We start from the raw sequence: 24,310 nt of genomic DNA on the forward strand, positions 1-24,310 counted from the left end.
GAAATGTTAAGTGAACTTGAAAGTGATAAGAGCCAATCAGTAGCTCTTATCGGAATGAACGAACTACTGATTGGCTGGTAAGCATGCTTACCCTGGCCACATTAAACAGCGGGCTGAGGCATCGGAAAAAATTAAAAAGACATTTTCACGCATTCGAATGTACGCGAGGGAAAGCAGAGAGAGAAGTGCTTATAATGCAACGCAATGCAAGCAAGCAGAATAGCGAGTGCTTACTCCTGCAGGTGGCGCCAAAATGAATGACTCCTGCTGCCCTGGGACCTAAAATACGACTCTTTTAATGAAAACAAACAAACGGTTACATGCACTTTTATTTTAATATTTTCACTGTCCTTTTTTTTTTTTTCGTTGGGTAAGCACTGCTTACTATGCTTATATGGACGACACGTCCTTGGTGTCTAGTCTATAAACTACTATCAAATACCATACTCATACATTTCCTTATATCAGTATCGCCTGCCATGGTGAACTATTCCCCAAATCAACACCCAGGGATCTTGTTGTCTTATCGCCCATCTGTGTTTTATTATACATAAAGCGTCTAAGCACCTTAGCTCTGATACGTCATGTTTCCTCATAGCCTTAGTCATAGCCATGGAGACCAAGGAGTCAACAAGGCTGTATCTCAGATGTGTCCTTGACACATGTCATGTGATGATGGATACAGTCCAGGTCATATACTATAATCTTAGATTGATGATGCAATGACATTTGTCATGTTATAATAGCATGGTGGGCTACCGCAGTCTTCTCAATATCCATATTTTTTTCTAAGAAAATGTTCCCCGATATTTTCATAAAAACATCACAAATACAATGAGCACAGGACGTCATTGGGTGCAGAACTCTTGATGAAAATGACCTGACACATTGACATACCTCCTGTCATCTAAGAGAGTTATGAAGACAGACTTTGGGTCAATACTCAAATATTTATTTTACAAGTGCAAAGTTCAAGATACAAGTGCAAATATTTATTTTACAAGTTCTCAAATTGTTCAAATATTTATTTTACAAGTGCAAAGTTCAAGATACAAGTGCAAATATTTATTTTACAAGTTCTCAAATTGTGCAAATATTTATTTTACAAGTGCACATTTCAAGATACAGGGTGCAAATATTTATTTTACAAATTCTCAAATTTAATCCACAACCTCACGAGTATTGACCCAAATCTATCTCCATACTTTACTTTCTAAAGGCATCATTCCAGCAGGTCATGATAACCCTGACGTAACAGAAAACTAGCCCTGCCCCTCCCCTGGTGATTCATGATTATATACTGTATGTCTTTTCGCCCATCCACCCAGCCAGGCATTCCTTCCCTCCTCCCCCACACACAATATCGAGACTGGACACAAGGTCTGGACTTTCAGCCTACTTCAAGTGATGGCCTGAGGTTCACGGCTCTAGACTAAAGACCTTGTCCCAGCCCCAGGGCCTGATAAGATTCATGGGAAAGGACTTCAAGCACGTGCCATTAGCTCTGTCTCTCTGTCTCTCTCTCTCTCTCTCTCTCTCTCTCTCTCTCTCTCTCTCTCTCTCTCTCTCTCTCTCTCTCTCTCTCTCTCTCTCTCTCTCTCTCTCTCTCCCTCTCGTTCACCCCTGGATGAATGGAGCAGAGTTGGGTGGTGGGGATGAGGTGAGAGGTGATGAGAAGTGCAGGTAAAGAAATGGGTGGGGTTGATGTTGAATCACAGTGTTATGCTCTTCCCTGTGTTTCTGTATCTCCCTGGAAACCTTCCAACATCCTCAGTTAATGATCATTCAGAGTAAAAGCTCTTCTCTCTTTGTGATTGGCACTCGCTTCATCAGGCCAGATTAGATAGGTGTGACATCACAGGATTGCCATGGGGGGGTGGGGGGATGATGTCTTGATTGCTCCGCTGTTAGCTCTCGTTCTCACTCCTACACACCCTAACAGACAGACAGACAAACTGAGAGAGAGAGAGAGAGAGGACTAATTCACAGGGGTGTCTGTCACTGTCTCACCTCTCAACCTAAGATTTTTTTACATTTATTTTTCTATATATCCTTTATTTATTTAGGACATCCCATTGAGACTGAAATATTATTTTGTAAAAAGAGACCAGTCCTAAGGCTAAAGCAATCCTACTGTACCTGGGGTTCCTGACTCTGGTGTAGCAGCATGGCCCGAGTCACTGCCCTGGTCACTCTCCTGGTGTGTCTGGTAAGTCTGCACTGCCTCTTCTGTTTCACTCACAAATGGAGCTCAGACACCCTATATCTCAACAAAATCCAAACGATGATGCGCTATAAAGCAAACTGCTTATTTATCGGTTATTAGAATGTATTACTTTCCATTATGACCTATTCTACAAAACATATTGGAAATGAAAGAGAGCCTTGTTTTCAGCAGTCTATCTGTGGCAATGGTCAAGTTGACTCTCTGGTCAGGGTCCAATAAGGGTTCCTCTACCGCTGTGGTTTTTGGTGAGAGGTAAAGTGTTGTCTATCTAAAACAGACAACACTTTTAAGATTGGCCCTTTACTGTTTCAATACAGATAAGTGGAATATAAATCGGATAATTAATACATTGGAATTACTGTATGTCTATAATGTACCCTGATGCTGATTGTATATTTGGTCTCTATTGCCTCAATCCATACCAGGGATATTTTTTGTTTTATCCCAGATTTGGCATTGTTTATACCAGTCTGGCACTCAATGCTACAGGATAGTCTTCCATTCGATGTATTTATTAAAGGTCCTGTGATATCAGTTCCTGCACCTATATTTTAGTAATATCACTAACTGTTGTTAGTGTACCCTGTTGTCACAGATGTGTGCTGGTGAACCAGCTTTGGACATAATAGTAGTTATCTATTACAACTATAAACCACAGATAACTACACAATAGTCATCCACCCTTTTATTGTCATTGTGCACAGTAAAGAGTAAAGAGCAAGGTAAAAATATTTTGTTGCCATCACAGGTCATATTGAACTCTATCCTACAATCCTATAATTTACCAAAATTGATAAGAAGTTTGTGGATTCATCTCATGGTTTTGAAAAATAATATTGTGATTTATATTACCGTATATGAAATAAGTGACATTCAACAAAATTCATATTTGCTATGCTATGCTCGTAAACACATTTAATGCAATAAGACCCAGAATAAACCTCTTTTTTTTCTTTTTCTAAAATGACAGAAGTTGATCATTGGTGTACTATAGTGCATAGTAAAACTGGATCACAACACAATCATAAGAAAGTGGAGTCCTCATATCCCACAACCTCCTAGTTTGAGTGTCTGTCAGTTTAAGGACACACACTATCAAATGCATAGGAGATTATCACTAATATCCAACTGTGCTTTAATAGGCTCATCACATCTGAGAGCACCTCAATGGTCTAACAAGCGTCCATTCCTGTCCTACAGCTTCTCTCATTATACAGTATTTTCTCTCCTGTCTGCAAAACGTCCCTTCACTGACTGTGGCTGTCTATCTCTCTGTATCTTCCAGGCTCTGTCTGAGTCCCTCCACGAACCTGGCACATGTGCTTTCTACGGGGAGTGTGGTAGGAACCCTAATGTGGATGGAGCCCTCCTCCCTCCCATCGTTCCCTGTCTGAGCAGAACCGCTGCCCAACCCGTGAAGGGACTGACCTACGCAAAACTCAAACAGGTCTGTGACTCACTATCTTAGTGGTGCTGTTGACTTGGCTAGAGACAGATAGAGAGCAGAGAGAAAGAGAGTGAGAAAAAAGACAGTGGGCTGAGAGCATACAGTAAGAGGGGTAAATGAGTGTATAGAGAGCATAAGGAGATTAGGGACTTGAGGAAAGAGAGGATCACAAAATAAATTCAAATGAGATTGATAGGGGTTAGAGAAAGCAGTGAGAGAGCAGAGATAGAGAGAAAGAGGAGTGCAGAGAGGGGAAGAGAGAGAGGAGAGAGACAGTAAATAGTTAAACAGTTAAATAACTATAATGTTAATGGTGCACTATCCCTTTAACTGTAAAAAACAACATCTCTAAAATGACCATATCATCATTCTGATCATAATTGAAGGTGTGCCCTATGCTGGACCAAGGGGAGAACAACACCTTCGCCTGCTGCAACTTTGCCCAGCTCACATCCTTGGAGAGGAGCCTGACCCTGTCCAAGGCTGTGCTCAATCGCTGCCCATCCTGCGCTGAGAACTTTGGCCACCTGCACTGTATGACCACCTGTAGCCCTGACCAGAGCATCATCCTCAACATCACCAAGACCGAGAATGTGACCGTCCTGGGCAAGGAGGAAGAGGCCGTTGTGGCCTACCAGGTCTACATGTCCACTACCTTTGCCGATACTTCCTTTAATTCCTGTAAGAACGTGAAGATCCCTGCAACAGGAGGCTTCGCCATCGCTAGCATGTGTGGGCGCTACGGGTCTGCGTTGTGTACGCCCCAACGCTGGTACGACTTCCAGGGAGACTCCAGCAACGGCTTGGCCCCTCTGGACATCGACTTCCGGCTCATCCCGCCTGGAGTCACCGAAGGAATACCGGACGGTGTGACTCCCTACTCAGGAAGGGCATTGGGATGTAACGAGACTACGTCGACTGGAGGGAAGGAGTGCTCCTGCCAGGACTGCCAGGATTCATGCCCGCCTACGCCCCGTCTACCGTCCTCCGCCAAGCCCTTCACCATCTTGGGAGCCGACGGGTACCTGGTGGTGTGTCTGATCGCCTTCGGGCTTCTCCTCCTTGTCTTCTTTATATACGTGGTGGTGTATGGGGTGATACGGAGAAGGGAAATCCGAGACACAGAGAAGGGAAAAGAAAAAGGGATGGATAAGAACGGGAACAATGTCACACAGCAGTTGATTGATCCTGCCAGCGTGACCTGTACAGACAAGAACAGTCTGGCAACTCAGGAGTTCCTGGGCTCTTTGTTTCAGCGCTGGGGGACCTGCATGGCTTCTCATCCCTTGAAGGTCAGTTCCTAGCAGAGTTGACAGATTTATATTAACTATAATTTTCCGGCTATATTCCGGCTATATTTTCTTGAAAGTATAGCATAACCAATATTGATAATCTGACACCTATGAAATGATCACTATATGCAAAGAATTGTTGAGTCTGTGCTTATTTAGTGCAAGAAAGGTAAAATAGAATGAATCAGATGAGGCTATAATAATATTGTATACTTATACATGTATTACAAGGCAAATTTAGTAGAAAAATGTTACATTCTAATAGAGAGAGGGATAGAGACAAAACAACCATCATTCATCTTATTGAATCTGAACCGATGACATCACAGTTTTGACACTCAAGACATTCCACAGAGCTCACAGCTATTTCCCTTCTGGGGATGGTAAACGTAAATACAATTGAAATTGTCCCTCTTCAATATCAGTAGTCTCAAATGCACCCTATTTCCACGTGTTCTTCTTTTGACTTTAGCCCCTATTCGCAAAAAGGCGGGCTCCATATGAGGAATAGGGTCATTTGAGATCTGCCTATTGTTTGTGAATGAGTCAATGAGCACTGGGAGGTGATCAATACACACAGATCAGTCTGTGCTCTTTTCAATATGTCTCTGTGTCTGTGTTGTGTTGTGTTGACTGTGATGTTTCCCATTCCCTCTAGGTGCTCCTGGCATCCGCCGTGATCGTGGCTATTTTTTCCACAGGCCTCATGTACATCGAGCTCACCACCGACCCAGTGGAGCTGTGGTCTGCCCCGAACAGCCGCGCCCGTAAGGAAAAGGCCTTCCACGATGAGCACTTTGACCTGTTCTTCAGAACCAACCAGCTGATCCTTACAGCACCCGATCGGCCCAATCACTTTTACGACTCCCTGCTGTTCGGGAAACAGAACTTCAGCGGCATCATTGACAAAGACCTGATCATACAACTGCTAACGCTTCAGAAAAGGATACAGGTAGGGCAGGATAATCAATATTACAGAAATATCTATTATTAGTAATAACAATAATAATAATAATAATAATTTAAAATCCATATTACAAGTGTTACACAAACTGCTATATGTGATGTCTTGTATTTGTCCCTTGAAATATCATAGGCTTATTATTCAGTCTGTGAGAATTTAGCAGATACATGTCTGAGTAAAGTCACATTTTATCTTCAAATGACTGTGATACTAAATGTCCTATCGTCCCAACTCATTCTCACAGGACATTGAGTTCTGGTCGGAGGATCTGAACCGTACTGTGAGTCTGAAGGATGTGTGTTTTGCTCCACTGAATCCCAACAACCCCAATCTGACGGACTGTGCAGTCAACAGCCTGCCTCAGTACTTCCAGAACAGTCTGGAAAACCTCAACGCCAAAGTGATCATGACAGAGCTTGGCGTGACCAAGGAGGTTGACTGGAGGGACCACTTCATCTACTGTGTCAAGTAAGACTGATTGCTTTAGTATTTTAAAAAATGTAAACAGAACTATTCTAGCTACTACTCTAGAATTGCTATGCAACTGGTTAGGGATTGTCCCGAAAATATGATTTATTATTTGTTGCCAATATTGTGAACAGATATATTTAGCTTTTACCCTAGATTTTGCCTCTCTCTTTCCCTCTCTGCAGTTCTCCCCTGTCCTTCCAAGACATCACTGATCTTCAGATGAGCTGCATGGCTGACTATGGAGGTCCAGTCTTCCCCTTCCTCGCTGTGGGAGGGTATAACAGTGAGTAAATAGTCTATAATCTCACACACAAAACACACAAAACACACACACACACACACACACACACACACTGTCCTGTTCATTGAGTAGTGAACACACCTGCTTGTCATTGTGTTTCCCCCTCTCTCAGATGAGGACTACACCACGGCAGAGGCTCTCATCATGACCTTCTCCCTCAATAACTACCCTCGTGACAACCCTATGTTCAAGGTGGCTATGCAATGGGAGCAGATGTTTCTGGATATCGTGCAAGAGTACCAGAAGACCCCCAACCCCTTTACCTTTGCATACATGGCCGAGGTATGCTTTCATTTGGAGTTTGTTTGATCACTGATAATTACAGTACACTACATTGTTTTAGTACACATAGAGACAGGATTTATCTTAATCAATAAAAATGTATTACTTCATCTTTATTCTTTATTTTCCCCTTCCTTCTCCTTTTCTATCAATCACCCCTCTCTCTCAACTCATCTCCCCTCTCTCTCAACTCATCACCCCTCTCTCTCAACTCAATCACCCCTCTCTCTCAACTCATCACCCCTCTCTCTCAACTCATCACCCCTCTCTCTCAACTCAATCACCCCTCTCTCTCAACTCATCTCCCCTCTCTCTCAACTCATCACCCCTCTCTCTCAACTCAATCACCCCTCTCTCTCAACTCATCACCCCTCTCTCTCAACTCAATCACCCCTCTCTCTCAACTCATCACCCCTCTCTCTCAACTCAATCACCCCTCTCTCTCAACTCAATCACCCCTCTCTCTCAACTTAATCACCCCTCTCTCTCAACTCAATCACCCCTCTCTCTCAACTTAATCACCCCTCTCTCTCAACTCAATCACCCCTCTCTCTCAACTCATCACCCCTCTCTCTCAACTCAATCACCCCTCTCTCTCAACTTAATCACCCCTCTCTCTCAACTCATCACCCCTCTCTCTCAACTCAATCACCCCTCTCTCTCAACTCAATCACCCCTCTCTCTCAACTTAATCACCCCTCTCTCTCAACTCAATCACCCCTCTCTCTCAACTCATCACCCCTCTCTCTCAACTCAATCACCCCTCTCTCTCAACTTAATCACCCCTCTCTCTCAACTCATCACCCCTCTCTCTCAACTCAATCACCCCTCTCTCTCAACTCAATCACCCCTCTCTCTCAACTTAATCACCCCTCTCTCTCAACTCAATCACCCCTCTCTCTCAACTCCTGTCTCCTTCTTACTTCCTCTCATTCCTTCACCCCCCCCCCTCTCTCCCTCTCTCTCTCTCCCTTTCTTCCCCCTCCTCTACAGAGGTCTACAGAGGATGAGATCAACAGGACAACAGTGGAGGACATTCCCATCTTCATGATCAGCTACGCCGTCATCTTTGTTTACATCTCGGTAGCGCTGGGAGATTACACCTCCCTCAGACGCATACTGGTGAGACCTCAGCACCATTGACTGTAAAAGAGCCTGCTGTACTGTGGGTTGTTACTACTCACTTACTGTACTGTATGCTATTGGAGACAGAAAGCTATATGCTCCACAGCCAAGCTTGACATGTTAGCTACACTATGTTCACTAGAGCTTTGTTGTTGCTTTACTCTGCTTTGATGGTAGGGGAGTTTGAGACTCACGTGTAGATACTCACAGGCATGCTTGCATGCACGTACACACGTACACACACACACACACACACACACTCACACACACCCACACACACGCACACACACACACACACACACACACACACACACACACACACACACACACACACACATGCTTGAGGGAGGATAACACTTCTCAGCCCTGAGTTGTGAAAATCAATAAGATATTGCTTATCAGTATGATAAGAGAAAGGAAGATGAGGAAACGGCAGTACAATATACATCATTGCCCCAATACATAGTCCAGGCTTTTCAGTTCCTATTGTAGTAAACACCAATTTTGAAATGGCCCATAACTACTGGTACAGGGGTTTACATCCCCCTAATGATTGCAGTTAGGTTTGGAGGTACCTAACTGATCTTAGATCTGTGGTTAGGGGCAACTTCAAGCCACAAAATGCTCCAGCCTGAACGTCTGACCCCTGAACGTCTGACCGTGCTGTCCCTTAGGTGGACTCTAAGTTCCTGGTGGGTCTGGGTGGGATCCTGGTGGTGGGCTGCTCTGTCCTGGCCTCAATGGGTTTTTACGCCTGGATAGGCATCCCCTCCTCCCTGGTCATCCTCCAGGTGGTCCCATTCCTGGTGCTGGCTGTCGGAGCTGACAACATCTTCATCTTTGTCCTGGAGTACCAGGTGTGTGTTTGTTGGGGGGGGGGGGGATGGAGTGGTGTGTGTGTGTGTGTGTGTGTGTGTGTGTATGTATGTGTGTGTCTGTGTGTGTCTGTGTCTATGTCTGTGTATCTGTGTGTGTGTCTGTGTCTGTGTCTGTGTGTGATTTGGTTTGTGAGTACAGATTGTTTAAGGGTCATGAGAGATGTTCTAACCTGGTCACATTATCTTATCACAGAGGGATGCACGTAAAGATGGCGAGAGTAGAGAGCAGCAGATCGGACGTATCCTGGGAAACGTGGCTCCCAGCATGCTCCTGTGCAGCCTCTCTGAGACTGTCTGCTTCTTCCTGGGTGAGCTCCCGCATATTACAAACACTCTCTCTATGTACATTCCATTCACACAAATCAAGTCAATACACCCAGGGACTCTTTGTATCGGCAAGATAGTGTAGACAGTAAGTATAGTGTCCTGTGGGTTTACTTTACGGTAATGATTATAGAGACAGATATACTGACCTAGTATGTTACTGCCCTCAAAAACATGTGTGATGTTGATCACTAAGGACTAACAATATGTCTGAGGCTCTGACCACGGTGGACCCACTGGTTAGATTACTGAGTGTAACCTGTGTTCCTCTCCTGTGTCTTCAGGTGCTCTGAGCAGCATGCCAGCGGTCAAGTCTTTTGCCCTGTACGCCGCTATGGCCGTGCTCATGGACTTCATCCTCCAGATGACTGCCTTTGTGGCCCTGATGTCCCTGGACATCCGGCGGCAGGACAACAACCGTTGTGAGCTGGTTTGCTGTGTCACGGTGTCCAAGCCGCGCTCCTCCAAATCCAGCGAGGGCTTCCTGCTGCCCCTTATGAGGCGCTTCTATGCCCCTGTCCTGCTCCACCCCATCACCAGGATCGTAGTGGTAAAGACAAATACTTTTGACACTTTTACACTGGGTTAATTCACTTGGATAGAAAATGGTAAAACATCTGGATAAGGGATATGCCTGCTGTAATGTTTCAAACATGGAATGTAGTGCACTGTTGAAAGAGTCATTAGCCTTTAGAGAGAAGGCAACGGTGTGCTGTGCCTCCTTTACTCTCTCACATAGACTCTACTCTCACATACGTACTCCACCTATACAGTCCCTCCCTCCTCTCTCACCAGTCTAGTCCAGGCACGGTTGTAGGCTGATGACTGTGGTTTCTAGACTGATGTTCTGACCTTCCTTCTTCTGTTTCCTTATCCTCAGATGGTTGTGTTCATGTTCATGTTCTGTGCTTCTATCTACCTGATGTTCCATGTGAGTGTGGGTCTGGACCAGGAGCTGGCTATGCCTCAGGTGAGTCAGCACCGCGTTGCAGATTAAACAAACAAACAAACAAACAAAAATGCAACGTCTTTGATGTAAGTCAATGCACATTATCCTTGTTTTCATCCTCTGTTTCAGAACTCCTACATGTTGACTTATTTCAGTTACCTGTACAAGTACTTTGAGGTGGGTGTCCCTACATACTTTGTGACGACAAAGGGCTTCGACTTCACCAATGTGACGGGTATGAACGCAGTCTGTTCCAGTGTCGGCTGTGACACCTTCTCCCTCACACAGAAGATCCAGTACGCCACAGAATTCCCCGAACAGTGAGTGGGTCTGATTATTGCACACCTCTGTGTGGGATGTGAACAGCTTGAGATTTGTTTAACCATTTAGATAGGAGATGAGGTGATGAGGTATATTATGTAGTATATGTATATACAGATACAGTGCCCTCACTGTGGCACCCCTGGTAAAAAGGGTTATAAAAAATTGCACTCAAAATTGCACACTTTGCATTGCCAATGAATATTAGGTTATAAAATACAACATTTGCCCGATTTAATGTAATTTCCGGTATAATATTGGTTGAACAGATACACATAATGACGTCTCTATAACCACCATTTAATTTATTTTTTTATTTTTTTAAAAAGCAATTTTATGTTTTGTGATCATTTTTACCATGCTGTACCGAAAACGTACCGAACCGTGACTTAAAAACTGAGGTACATATCGAACTGTGATTTTTGTGTACCGTTACACCCATAATATATATATATATATATATATATATATATATATATATATATATATATATATATATATATAATATATATACTTATTGAAAGTGGATGGAGCAATTTAACCTCAAACAATCTGAAGCTCTGAATTTTGAGAAATGCAAATCATGGTATCATTGTCATTGATGGCAATGAAGGCCTTTTGGCTGGTACAGTCACACCATGCTTCCAGCTGTATTGTTTCAAGTCTGTTTTGGACTCTACCCCTAGCCTTGAACCTTCTGATATCCACACCACAACCTCGCACATACAGTCATAACTGTTAATGATCAACTCTGCTACTTAAAATACATTCAGCAGCAGATAATAGGTAGTCACTTAATAGCCATATTAGACAGGACAAAATATCCTAAATGAATATCCAATGTCCAACTCTAAAATCAAATAAGTAGCAAGTACTTGAGCCTTTTATTCTTAGTATAGGGTTACGGTAAGAGTTGATGTTAGAGGGTTAGTGGTTAAAATTGCATTTCTGGTTATAGAACACTGTACAACTGTCCAAATAGTGATAACCATATTGTAGATAAGGTAATGAATGACATGCCTCATATATGATCTGCCGTATCAGCAGCTGATAGGTCATGGTCGTGGCAGTGCTGACATAGGGGAATTTGGAGGTGTGGAATGAAAGGGAAATGACACCTCCTGGCACTGTACCTGGTATTTACCTGGCAATTTCAAAAACAATTTAACAACAAAAAGTTGTTAATGGGTAATGGTATTTCACATGATATACCTAGAATTGTGCTTTAATGTATTACAGGAGTACCAGGCCGTTAAATAGCAGACCATTCAATGTAGCTTCATCAGAATGCTTTCATCATAATGTATTGCAAGCTGGAGACACTTCTTGAAGTTCTGTGTTCAACCCATTCATTTGTGTTTTACAGATCCTATCTTGCTATCCCAGCAAACTCCTGGGTGGACGACTTCATAGACTGGTTAAACCCTGGTTCTGGTTGCTGTCGGCTGTTCAGAAATGGAACGTTCTGTCCTGCGAGCGAATGTGAGCGCCAATTACCTCACTGACACCTAGCTAAATACACACACAGCTCCATTCAGTTCCTTTTAGACTTTTGAATAAAAGTGAAACCAGGTGCTCACTCCAAAAACGTCTGTTGGCGTGTTGAATCCTCTGTAAATATCATAGAAAATGAAAGATGGATAACACTCCAAATCATAATACTTCTACACTTTTACCATACATGTAATAACACTTTTAAGTGACTTTTTGGGGTATATCCTAAACACAAAAGAAACTGCCACTTGCTCCTAACCAATGTGTCTTGTCTATAGCTTACTTCACATGTAGAGACATGTGTATGACCCGTCCTTCTGATGGGGTCCTGAGGCCCTCTGTAGAAGAGTTCAACCGCTTCCTGCCTGACTTCCTAGGCAACAGGCCTGACCTGTTTTGTCCCAAAGGGTGAGCATGACACACACACACACACACACACACACACACACACACACACACAAACACAAACAGTTTTTGTGCTCTGGATACATAATATAACAAATGTTTTTGGGATATGCTTGTCTTTCCCTAACAGGGGTCTAGGAGCTTATGACAAGGCCGTGGTAATGGACAATAATACTGGAGAAATTATCGGTAAGGGACCCTCTCCTGAATATTCCCATTTCAATAAACATTTTGTATTATTGTGTTATTGTGGTGTTGTACACACTTTTTTTTATTGTGCCGGAGACTAAACAGAAGCCAGAAACACATTTTCATTTCATCCTCAATGGACAATAACGTTTTGGAACTTTGGAACGTGACCCCTGTCTACCTCTGCTCCTAGCAACCCGGTTCATGGCGTACCACTCGACCCTCACTAACTCTGTGGAGTTTACTGCAGCGCTGCAGATGGCTAGAGAGCTGGCCGACAACATCACCCTCAGCATGAGAGAGATACCAGGCACCTCACCAGACTTCGAGGTCTTCCCCTACACGTACGTCACCCTCTTCTGTCAATTACTACTAAACTCTTCATCCTTGTCCTCTTCTATCATCTCACCTTTGATTTTCTATCCTCCACTTCTCCCTCCACTCACATCATCCTCTCCCCTCTTCTCCTCCTCCTTCTCCACCTTGAATGTCTGTTCTGCTCACCATCATGTCCAAGGGTCACCGTTAACATCCCTCTTCTCTTCCTCTCCTCCCCAGGGTGACCTATGTGTTCTTTGAGCAGTACTTGACCATTGTGCCTGAGGGGTTGTTCCAAATCTCGTTGTGTCTGCTGCCTACCTTTGTGGTCTGCTGCTTACTACTGGGCTTGGACCTGCCCTCTGGCTGTCTCAACCTTTTCACCATAATCATGATCACTGTGGATACCGTGGGCGTCATGGCGCTGTGGGGTATCGACTACAACGCTGTGGCCCTCATCAACCTCGTCACGGTAAGCGCTACGGGGCAGGCCTGCTTTCAGGAGATCAGGGTTTCATACAGGTCGTCCAGGTTGTAGGTTCACACAAAGGTTGAATTGTTTGTTGTCTCTGTCTTTTTAATGTCTTAAGGGATGTGGTTATTTTAGTTTGGACATGCATTTCCGGCTTCTTCCCTTCTTTCTTCCTTTAAGAGTGCCTTGGTCAAGATTCTTCTCACAAACCACACTGCAGTTATTTCTACTCCCCTTTAACATTGACTGAGCTATGTTCAGAATTTTTTCTCAGTATTGCACATAGCTTCACAGGACACGTGCCTGCTGGTCCCTATCTAATTATCTTTATTGCAAACTCTTATCTATGATCTTTACAATATCATTGCGTGTAAAGTCAAAGCTAAGAGAAAGCTTCTGTCCACACCCAATCTGCACCAGTTTGAACCTATTCCATAATGTAACACTGCTCAATCAGCCTCCAAACTATTTCTCAAGTTTCTCTAAGCCCATAACTCTAGGCAATAACTTTTTGTTTAAGTTAATTCCAAGGGTGTCCCAAGACAATATTTGCAATGAAATGACATGTCATGTGAATATAATAACTGAAATGAGGTTGATAAAGATAATGTAGATGAAGGGACTAACACTTACACTTCTCTGGTCCACAGTGTGTGGGCATTTCTGTGGAGTTTGTGTCCCACATGACGCGCTCCTTTGCTCTCAGCATCCAGCCCACCCACGTGGAGAGAGCTAAGGAGGCCACCGCTAACATGGGCAGTGCGGTCAGTACACCAGCACTAGTACCTGACCATAACCACTAAACCACTTTATTACAGCATCATTGTAAACACTACATATGACCAACATGGACCTTGCAGTCACTACACCAATTGTTCCAGTGCAATGTACCAGTCCAGAGCCTAAAACAAATAACTAGGGGCCAGATTCACAACAGGTTTTTTGGAAGAATGTGTGAATCCCCCTCGATATAACCACGTAACTACTGGAATCACTGCAACAAACAATCCAGAACACTGACACAAGCAGTAATCACTGCAACAAACTATAGTCATTGTCATCCTGTGCTGAGTATATTTTCCTCTGTGTGCTTCTCCAGGTGTTTGCTGGTGTTGCCATGACAAACCTACCTGGTATTGTGGTCCTGGCATTTGCCAAATCGCAACTCATCCAGATCTTCTTTTTCCGGTTGAATCTGGTCATCACACTTCTGGGAATGGCTCACGGACTCATATTCCTTCCTGTGTTGCTCAGCTACTTTGGTGAGTGTGTGTGTGTGTGTGTGTGTGTGTGTGTGTGTGTGTGTGTGTGTGTGTGTGTGTGTGTGCGTGCGTGTGTGTGTGTGTGGTGTGTGTGTGTGTGTGCGTGCGTGTGTGTGTGTGTGGTGTGTGTGTGGTGTGTGTGTGTGTGTGTGTGTGTGTGTGTGTGTGTGTGTGTGCCTGCGTGCCTGCGTGCCTGCGTGCGTGCGTGCGTACGTGTAGAAAGTGGGGAGCTAATGAGAAAGCAAGGAACAAAGGCAGAATTGACTATACCTTCTCCAAATTCTGTGTGCTCTCAGGTCCTGGAGTGAATAAAGCATTGCTGCTAAAGCTACAACAGTCTAAGGCCTCCCAGGAGCTAGAGCTAAACCACGCCAAGCAGGTCTATGAGAACATGGGATTCGAGGACCAGGAGCAGAGCCCCAACAAAGGCACTGCCCCTACCAACCTGCCTGTAGAAAAGGCCCAAATAGACACAATATCACTTCCAGGGATGATAACCGAATTGCAAGAATCGAAGAATTGCATGAACAATTAGATAAATTGTACTGAATGTAGGACTATATGAGTGTATATTGAGTTATATATGTAGGTATCTTTTCCTATGGGTATGTCCACCCCTGAGAAGAGGCAGAATTGAAGACCACAACACACACAACTGTGCAATATATATCCTAACCGAGCTGGAGGGAGTGGATGATACATCCTCCTTACACCAACCTGGGAGGGACCCAATGGAGGAAAAACATACAATGGTTTACACATTCAATGTATCTCCTGCCTCTCATCTCCATATTCTGAACATATTGGGATAGTGGTGGCCTAGGGGATAGTGAGTTGAACTGGTGATCAGAAGGTCCCACCTGGGAACACCACTAGTGTGCCCTTGAGTAAGGCACTTAGCCCTATGTTACTCCAGGGAGATTGTCCCTGTGATCTCTAATTGTAAGTTGCTTTGGATAAAAGCATTTGCTAAATGGTAAAAATGTAAATGAACATTACATTATATTTCCTCTGTAGTTGGCAGGTGGTGCAGTCAAGCAGAATGATTTTTTGTATTGCAAAATTAAGCACAAAGTGGGTTCAAGAGAAAAATGACAAACAAATGCAATTTCTTCTTCAAAAAGTTTTGTCAGTTATGTGACAGAAATGTGTCAGTTAAATGTAAGTTTATTTAATTTAATTATTTTAGTAAATATTCGTTTCACATTGTAGTCTACCGTTTAGGTGGCAAGAAACCCTAAATATGCTAGTTTAGGAGCAGAAAACACTCCAGCAGTTGATAATGGGAAATAGTCTTCCTTATTGGAGTATTGTTTGAATTGTCAGGCTACGTATTGTAAAATAATTATATGAATATTAAACGTGTACAGTATAACTTCATTGAGATAAACCTTGGGCTAGAGAACAGGAGACAGGAAGTGGTTGTACAAGATAAATTAAAAGAATACAATTCGATGTTGTACTAGCTCATCTTTGCATACAGGTGATTCCACCACGACTTTAATTTCCACCCTTTCAGTGGAAAGTTAGGAGGCAGAGAATATTGATGTTACACTACCATCTAGTGGCTAGGATTGGTAAATGAAATACCGTTTTTTTCTTTTCTACAGTGGACTAGACATGACAGGCTGCAAATGCCTGAGCATTCTTGGAGTTATGGCAGGCTGTGTCTATCTGTGCATCAGGTGGGCCTGTAGGGAGGCCAACACTAGGGAGAATAGAGGAGAACAAGAAGCCTGGAGGTGCTCAGTGTAAAGGCATCCCTAGCTGCTGTTTGTGGGCAGTCAGAGAGGGTACAGTACATGTAAACATACAATACATACAATATAGGCCTACCGTTCACTACAATTGGCTATGATTGACAGCACTTGCTTGTTGTTACTGTGGTTCCTGTATTTTATTGTATTGATTCTTTCTACCCCACATTTGTATTTGTATATGTATTGTTGTAATGTAACGCTGTAATCAAAGCCTACTCTGCATGTCGACTACCAGTTGGGAGCTTTAGAAATGTAATAAACACTATAAATGTTATTATCGAAAGGTAGACGGAACCGGTCAGGGCAGGTGGGCATGGGATATATGTTGTAGGAAAATACCTATTTCCCTTGTTTATCATACTCTCTGCCTGCCATAAGCCACATTTGTGAAGCAATTATGTTTATGTGAACAACACCCAAATCAAAATAAAAACATAATTACAGATGGGCTAAGAGCCTAGGTAACTTCACTCTAGTTACTCATAATAGTACAGCGGCTAAGCTCTCATATTATGAGGAATTGTGCACTTTTTGAAGAAAGCATGACATTTCTACCATAGTTAGTACATACCATAAGGTTTATTTTCAGATGTGGAGGGAAGTCAGATTTGACCCCAGAGGCCCGGGAGAGGTCAAATTCAAAATGGCCACCAGGCCACTGTGTCTAATGTTCAAACACGCTTAATTTTAGAACCAAACAGAGTAGAAAAACACTTTAGGTGTCCTTTCCAACTAAGTTAGGGATGCCCATTCATTTGGTGATACTTTGGAGATTACCATTATGCCTACCATAATGCCTACCATAAGTCTGTGTGGACCACTGTGGGTGCTGGTCTGTTGCTTTAACCAAAATGTCAAGGCCAGATTTATAATCTGTCACAGTAGATTTTTGGTAACTGTATGTGGGTTGATTACTGACTCTTGACAGCTGTGTAATGGTGTGTATGTGTGTGTGTGTGTGTGTGTGTGTGTGTGTGTGTGTGTGTGTGTGTGTGTGTGTGTGCGTATGTGTATGCGTATGAATCTGTGTGTGTGTGTGTGTGTGTGAGTGTGTGTGTATGTGTGTGTATGTGTGTGTGTGTGTGTGTGTGTCACTGACTCGTCAGGCCCCATCAGCAGCCAGCTCGTCTCAATAGCCATTGTCTTTGCAGTTAAAGTGGAGTTACATCTGAATTGCCTGCATGATGAGGCTTGGCTAGAGAGCCCTTCACAACCGCCCAAACAAAAGAACAGATTCACATTTGATTGACTGACGCAGATCCCACAGTCACGTTGGTGGAGTGGAATGATTCTGGCCACAGAATTGCAATATCCATTCTCTTAATTCTTCTTCTATGATTTTCATTGGAAGTTGTTTTGTTTAAACTGTCTCCCTCGGAGATTTGTTTATGTCCTCCCTTCGGACATAAACAAATCAGCCTGACATTGAAATGCTGCTATACATATCACACATACACATTTGGGGCCATACTGTACGATTATAAGATTATGTTTGCCTCGTATGCTGTGATGAATACCATGCAGCATTGTAGAGAGAGATTTAGCTATGTAATTACTCTGGTAATTACTCTGGAAGGACCCCCAGGCTCTGCTAGACTGTGTGAGGAGAGACCAAACCCCAGGAGGAGGGGGATGGGTGCCCTGAGGGGAAATAGGATAATGTTGGCCCTAGACCCTGATCTGAAGTCAGATTTAGCATTTTTGTCCCTAATGGAAAGGTTAGGAGTTGGGGAAGAAAGAGTGCTCCTAGATCTGTCTCTAGTGGCAACTGTTGCCCCCTGGGGGGGGGGGTGAGTTGACTGTTGGGGCCGTATCAGGCACCAGGGATCTGCAGAGTGGGTCTGGTAACTGCGGAGTGTGAAACAACAATTATACCATTAGAAGCTAGATGCATTATTGAGGAAACATTATTGTTGTTACACTTGGTATTAACATGCTCATTTTGTTATCTGATCATGATGAGCAGCACCTCTTCACCTGGTATTAAAATACAACAGTCAGTCTCTCACCCATCAAGTCGAGTCAAGTCATCTTTATTTATAAAGATAATTTAATACAACTACACAATAAAGGCAATACAATCATGAGATATATATATATATATAATCACAATATCACAATCACAGAATCACAATATAAGGCAAGTTTATTTGTATAGCACATTTCATACAACAGGGGCAATTCAAAGTGCTTTACATACATTATTTAAAAATACAGCAAGAGGAGCATGAGATTATTATTTTTTACAATGAATAAAAGCAAATATAAAAAGTAAATAGATAAAACATTTAAAAAGACAATAGTTAATGGAAAAAAGACATTGATAGAAGTGTTTGTGTTTAATCATAACTGGTGCAAAACATGAAGGTTTTAAGCTTAGATTTAAATATTTTAAGGGTTTGGGCCTGTTTGATTTCTTCAGGGAGTCTGTTCCAGGAGCATGCAGCAGCGTGACTGGAAGCTGCTGCACCATGTTTTGTTTTTACTCTTGGAATTATTAGCTGATTATTCTCAGCTGACCTTAGGGACCTTGCGGGAATATAGGGTGGGAGGAGATCTGATATGTATTTTGGTCCAAGACCATTTTGTGATTTGTATGTAATTAGGAGGATTTTGAATTCAATTCTCTGAGAGACTGGTAGCCAGTGCAGGGATCTCAGGATTGGTGTAATGTGTTCAAATTTCTTTGTTTTTGTTAGGACCCTAGCAGTGGCGTTTTGGATGAGCTGCAATTTACGAACAGCTCCTTTAGATAGGCCTGTTAGTAGACCATTACAATAATCAAGTCTACTTGAAACAAATGCATGGATGAGTTTTTCAAGGTCTTGCTTGGACATGAAACCTCTCATTCTTGTTATGTTTTTCAGGTGATAGTAGGCTGATTTAGTTATCGAGTTTATGAGGCTGTTGAAATTTTGATCGGAGTCTAGAATTACACCAAGATTTCTGACCTGTTTTTTAGTTTTAATATAATAACAATATAATATCCATCACCTGTATCCACATGGTGGCCACTCTTGTTTCTCCTGTGTGTCATTTAACAGACACTTTTATTCAAAGCGAATTACAATTTAAGGGACATTCTCCCTGGAGTAACTTAGGGCTAAGTGCCTTACTCAAGGGAACACAAGTGGTGGTTTCCCAGGTGTGAGTTGAACTCAGGACCTTCCGATCACCGGTTCTACCACTACCCCCACAAAAGGCTCCGCTGAGATTCGAACTCAGGATCTCCTGTTTACTAGACAGGCGCTTTAACCAACTAAGCCACGGCGCCTACACAGTGATAACAAAAAACACCAGCCGGGAGGGCATGTTGTGAGCCCTCCCAAGGACAAAGTGATTTTGTTAGAGAACAGGCAGAGTTTTGGCCTTGATGCTCCAGAAGAGGCTACACTGTTTGGACGGCATCGGTTCAAACAGACTGGTTGGGGTGAATGGGATCTTGCCTCTGTAAGGGATCTTTGTCCCCACGCCAAACTTCTTAAGTCACCTGAGGTGCTGCTGGGCCTTTTTCACCACCTGTTTGATGTGCACGTCCCAGGTGACAACACCTAGGAACTTGAAGCTGCTTCCCTTCTCTACGGCAGACCCATTGATGGTAATGGGGTCCTGTTCCCGACTATTCTTCCTGAAGTCCACCACCAGCTGCTTGAGTTCAACTTAAAAAGCATTCGTCCCTGGGTGGGCTTGAACCACCAACCTTCCGGTTAACAGCCGAACGCGCTAACCAATTGCGCCACAGAGACTTGTACGGGGATATTTGTTGGATCCTTTTTTGCGGGGGGTTGGGTTCAAATGCGGAAGACATTTTACATTTAACAGACACTTGTATTCAAAGCGAATTACAATTTAAGGGACATTCTCCCTGGAGTAACTTAGGGCTAAGTGCCTTACTCAAGGGAACACAAGTGGTGGTTTCCCAGGTGTGAGTTGAACTCAGGACCTTTCGATCACCGGTTTTACCACTACCCCCACAAAAGGCTCCGCTGAGATTCGAACTCAGGATCTCCTGTTTACTAGACAGGCGCTTTAACCAACTAAGCCACGGCGCCTACACAGTGATAACAAAAAACACCAGCCGGGAGGGCATGTTGTGAGCCCACCCAAGGACAAAGTGATTTTGTTAGAGAACAGGCAGAGTTTTGGCCTTGATGCTCCAGAAGAGGCTACACTGTTTGGACGGCATCGGTTCAAACAGACTGGTTGGGGTGAATGGGATCTTGCCTCTGTAGGGGATCTTTGTCCCCACGCCAAACTTCTTAAGTCACCTGAGGTGCTGCTGGGCCTTTTTCACCACCTGTTTGATGTGCACGTCCCAGGTGACAACACCTAGGAACTTGAAGCTGCTTCCCTTCTCTACGGCAGACCCATTGATGGTAATGGGGTCCTGTTCCCGACTATTCTTCCTGAAGTCCACCACCAGCTGCTTGAGTTCAACTTAAAAGCATTCGTCCCTGGGTGGGCTTGAACCACCAACCTTCCGGTTAACAGCCAAACACGCTAACCAATTGCGCCACAGAGACTTGTACGGGGATATTTGTTGGACCCTTTTTTGCGGGGGTTGGGTTCAAATGCGGAAGACATTTTACATTTAACAGACACTTGTATTCAAAGCGAATTACAATTTAAGGGACATTCTCCCTGGAGTAACTTAGGGCTAAGTGCCTTACTCAAGGGAACACAAGTGGTGGTTTCCCAGGTGTGAGTTGAACTCAGGACCTTTTGATCACCGGTTCTACCACTACCCCCACAAAAGGCTCCGCTGAGATTCGAACTCAGGATCTCCTGTTTACTAGACAGGCGCTTTAACCAACTAAGCCACGGCGCCTACACAGTGATAGCAAAAAACACCAGCCAGGAGGGCATGTTGTGAGCCCACCCAAGGACAAAGTGATTTTGTTAGAGAACAGGCAGAGTTTTGGCCTTGATGCTCCAGAAGAGGCTACACTGTTTGGACGGCATCGGTTCAAACAGACTGGTTGGGGTGAATGGGATCTTGCCTCTGTAAGGGATCTTTGTCCCCACGCCAAACTTCTTAAGTCACCTGAGGTGCTACTGGGCCTTTTTCACCACCTGTTTGATGTGCACGTCCCAGGTGACAACACCTAGGAACTTGAAGCTGCTTCCCTTCTCTACGGCAGACCCATTGATGGTAATGGGGTCCTGTTCCCGACTATTCTTCCTGAAGTCCACCACCAGCTGCTTGAGTTCAACTTAAAAAGCATTCGTCCCTGGGTGGGCTTGAACCACCAACCTTCCGGTTAACAGCCGAACGCGCTAACCAATTGCGCCACAGAGACTTGTACGGGGATATTTGTTGGACCCTTTTTTGAGGGGGGTTGGGTTCAAATGCGGAAGACATTTTACATTTAATGGGCTGCATGCAGACCCCCAAGCATGTCTGGGTCTTCCTTTCCTGCTGTGCTTGATCTGCCAAATATCACTGGTGTTCAAGTCTCAGGCTTAGTAATAGCCTCAAGCTAAATAGTCTCATTAAGGGTTCTTGACTGTGATTGGCTGGCGAGGATTTTAGATGAGATTCTTCTGTTGATTATCAAAGCCAAGGTCAGACTATGGACAACGTTGGAGAGTAAATAGGGGAGACTGGAGGGGGGACTGGCAATGCTGGGCTACGCACAGTGGCGGACTGGCCACCGGGCAAGCCTGGCAAATGCCAGGAGGGCCGCGAGACTCTGGGCCGCTCAGAATGTATTATATAAAAAAAATATATATATATTTGTAATTTTGTCTCTGGTGATTTTCATTGAAAATAACTTATTTCAGCAGACCGCGGCCCAAAACATTTTATATCGGCCGGGCCATCCACGCAGTTCTGCATCGCGGATGCCCAGGGCCCTAAACCAATAGGAGCAGAGCTTTAGGTAGCGGGGTAAACCAATAGGAGCAGAGCTCCGCCTAAACCAATAGGAGCAGAGCTTTAGGTAGCGGGGTAAACCAATAGGAGCAGAGCTCCCCTATGGGGCTCCGCTCCACTCATAGAACTGGAGTATCTCCATAACTATCGTAGTCAGCTCTGTATCGCCAGTGGACACGCACCTCATGTCATCATTCCGTTTATAACAGCAGTTAACGTTACACTGCTTTCATTTTCAGAAGGGGGGAATTTGATGAGAGCGATGCAGTTAATGTGCAACAACTGGATGCAGGGAGCAAGTGTAGTTGGAAGTAGGAATGCACCGAAATTCGCATGTATTGGGCCGAAAATAGCACAAAAAAGTACATTTGGTGTGAAAAGGCTATTGAAAGAGATATTGACTGATGACTGCCTACTGTAAACATAATTACAGCAAACATGTCGGTAGTTTGGCATCTGTCCTCTGACTTTTTATGTTAACAATCCGTGTTGCGTGTTGCGTTTGGAAATAGGGCTGTTGTGTCGCAAATGCCAGGGCTGTTTTTTGATCCCAGTCCGCCCCTGGCTACGCATGTGTCTTAATCACTACTTTACAATCGCTTCTTGTCCCCACAGAAAATATGTAGATTCATTTTCATCACTTACTGTTTTAGGAAAGATTTGCTAAATGTTTACATTCTTGAAAAGACACAACAAAATGAAACCCAGATAATCAGAGATAAACAATGATGAGATGGAGAATGATGCTAAGGCAATCTGACAGGAAACCCTAATGCTCCGATTGTTCTTTGTCTGTCTGTTAGAATTGAACCACACAGCCCGGACATTCTCCCCAAAGGAATATCTATCCAGGAAACAGAATTTCCAGAAAGCCAGCTGTGCAAAGTGGCCTCTCCCTAGCTGCAGGAAACTTTTCCGTATTTTCGGAGGTGCGTTATTGCTGAATCTCCATAGACTTTGATTAAATGTACGGTTTGTGGTAACACTTTATTGCTCATATGTTATGTAGATAGATACCCTGTAATCAGTTGTGTAAACTTGCATGTACAGTATTTACTCCTCTGAATTTAACACAGGTAATATGTATAGGCACTTGGGTAAGGCACTTAGCCCTCAGTTACTCCAGGGGGAATGTCCCTGTAATTCGTAATTGTAAGTCGCTTTGGATAAAAGCGTCTGCTAAATGGCAAAATTATTAAATGTATGTATGCTATGAAACAATGAACAGAAAAAGAAAATAATTAGCTGTATAGTTGTTGGTCACTGTTGATTACTCTTCTAATGACTAAGTAGTTACATACAGCCTTTATAAAGGCTCTACAATTAAATAATTACATGAGGTATCATGAAGTATCTAGTAATGTAACATATCGAGAGAATCACCAATCACCAAGTTGCAATCACCAATCAGATTTTCTCCTGTGTCACTCCTCCAGGTTTCCAGAGGCAGGCTAGTCCCATCGCCAGACGTCAGTTCCCCCACGGGGGCTACCGTCTGGACGCCATGGACTTTGAGGATGACTCCCGCGGCTGGCGCTTTGACATGGACATGGTGATCATCTACATCTACTCAGTCAACTGGGTCATCGGCTTCTTCATCTTCTGCTTCCTCTGCTACTTCTTCTTCCCCTCCTTTTGAAGATGGCAGCAAAAACTGAAGAATGGGTGGATGGATGGATGGATGGATGGATGGATGTTATGGATGGGTGGATGAATGGATTATTGAGTTAGAGAGTTTAAGGAGGAGTGGAGGAAGAGTGAGTGAGTGACAGGTTGGATGTGCACTGTCTGGTAGAAGAAAAACAACAGTGTGCCAGGTTGTTTTTAGTCATCAATAAGTCATTAAAATTAGGAAACTGTGTAGGGGTTCTTAGGGGAATTAATGTTCTCTGTGATGCACACAAAAAGCATGTTCTGTTCAAGTCTGATGGATCATTAAAGCTTCCAGCATTGA

At 43.7% G+C, this 24,310-nt stretch overlaps 3 protein-coding genes across 3 annotated transcripts in view; 2 read left to right on the top strand and 1 right to left on the bottom strand.

Moving 5' to 3' along the window:
• pold2 (polymerase (DNA directed), delta 2, regulatory subunit) overlaps positions 1-2,336 on the bottom strand; it is a 16,915-nt gene extending 14,579 nt beyond the window's left edge. The window contains exon 1 of the mRNA XM_080530643.1: positions 2,140-2,336. The gene's annotated coding sequence lies outside the window, so the exon portion shown is untranslated. The remainder of the gene's footprint in view (positions 1-2,139) is intronic.
• npc1l1 (NPC1-like 1) lies at positions 1,983-16,836 on the top strand. Its single transcript, XM_080530641.1, has 21 exons — positions 1,983-2,209; positions 3,513-3,674; positions 4,061-4,966; positions 5,625-5,918; positions 6,175-6,398; positions 6,584-6,684; positions 6,815-6,984; positions 7,978-8,106; positions 8,784-8,966; positions 9,181-9,295; positions 9,596-9,861; positions 10,192-10,281; positions 10,390-10,580; positions 11,948-12,063; positions 12,354-12,483; positions 12,611-12,669; positions 12,863-13,013; positions 13,228-13,459; positions 14,110-14,223; positions 14,559-14,721; positions 15,018-16,836. The coding sequence occupies exons 1-21, from the start codon at positions 2,168-2,170 to the stop codon at positions 15,254-15,256; spliced, it is 4,077 nt and encodes a 1,358-aa protein (XP_080386767.1). The 5' UTR covers positions 1,983-2,167; the 3' UTR covers positions 15,257-16,836.
• Positions 16,837-23,128: 6,292 nt separating this feature from the next.
• Positions 23,129-23,995, top strand: LOC308157773 (E3 ubiquitin-protein ligase RNF180-like; the record flags this gene model as incomplete). Its single annotated transcript, XM_080531380.1, has 2 exons — positions 23,129-23,285; positions 23,793-23,995. 2 exons carry the CDS (start codon positions 23,129-23,131, stop codon positions 23,993-23,995), a joined length of 360 nt encoding a protein of 119 aa, XP_080387506.1.
• Between the last annotated feature and the right edge of the window lie 315 nt (positions 23,996-24,310).

The sequence above is a fragment of the Nansenia antarctica genome, assembly GCF_963989245.1.
Source record: "Nansenia antarctica genome assembly, chromosome: 5".
Taxonomy (NCBI): domain Eukaryota; kingdom Metazoa; phylum Chordata; class Actinopteri; order Argentiniformes; family Microstomatidae; genus Nansenia; species Nansenia antarctica.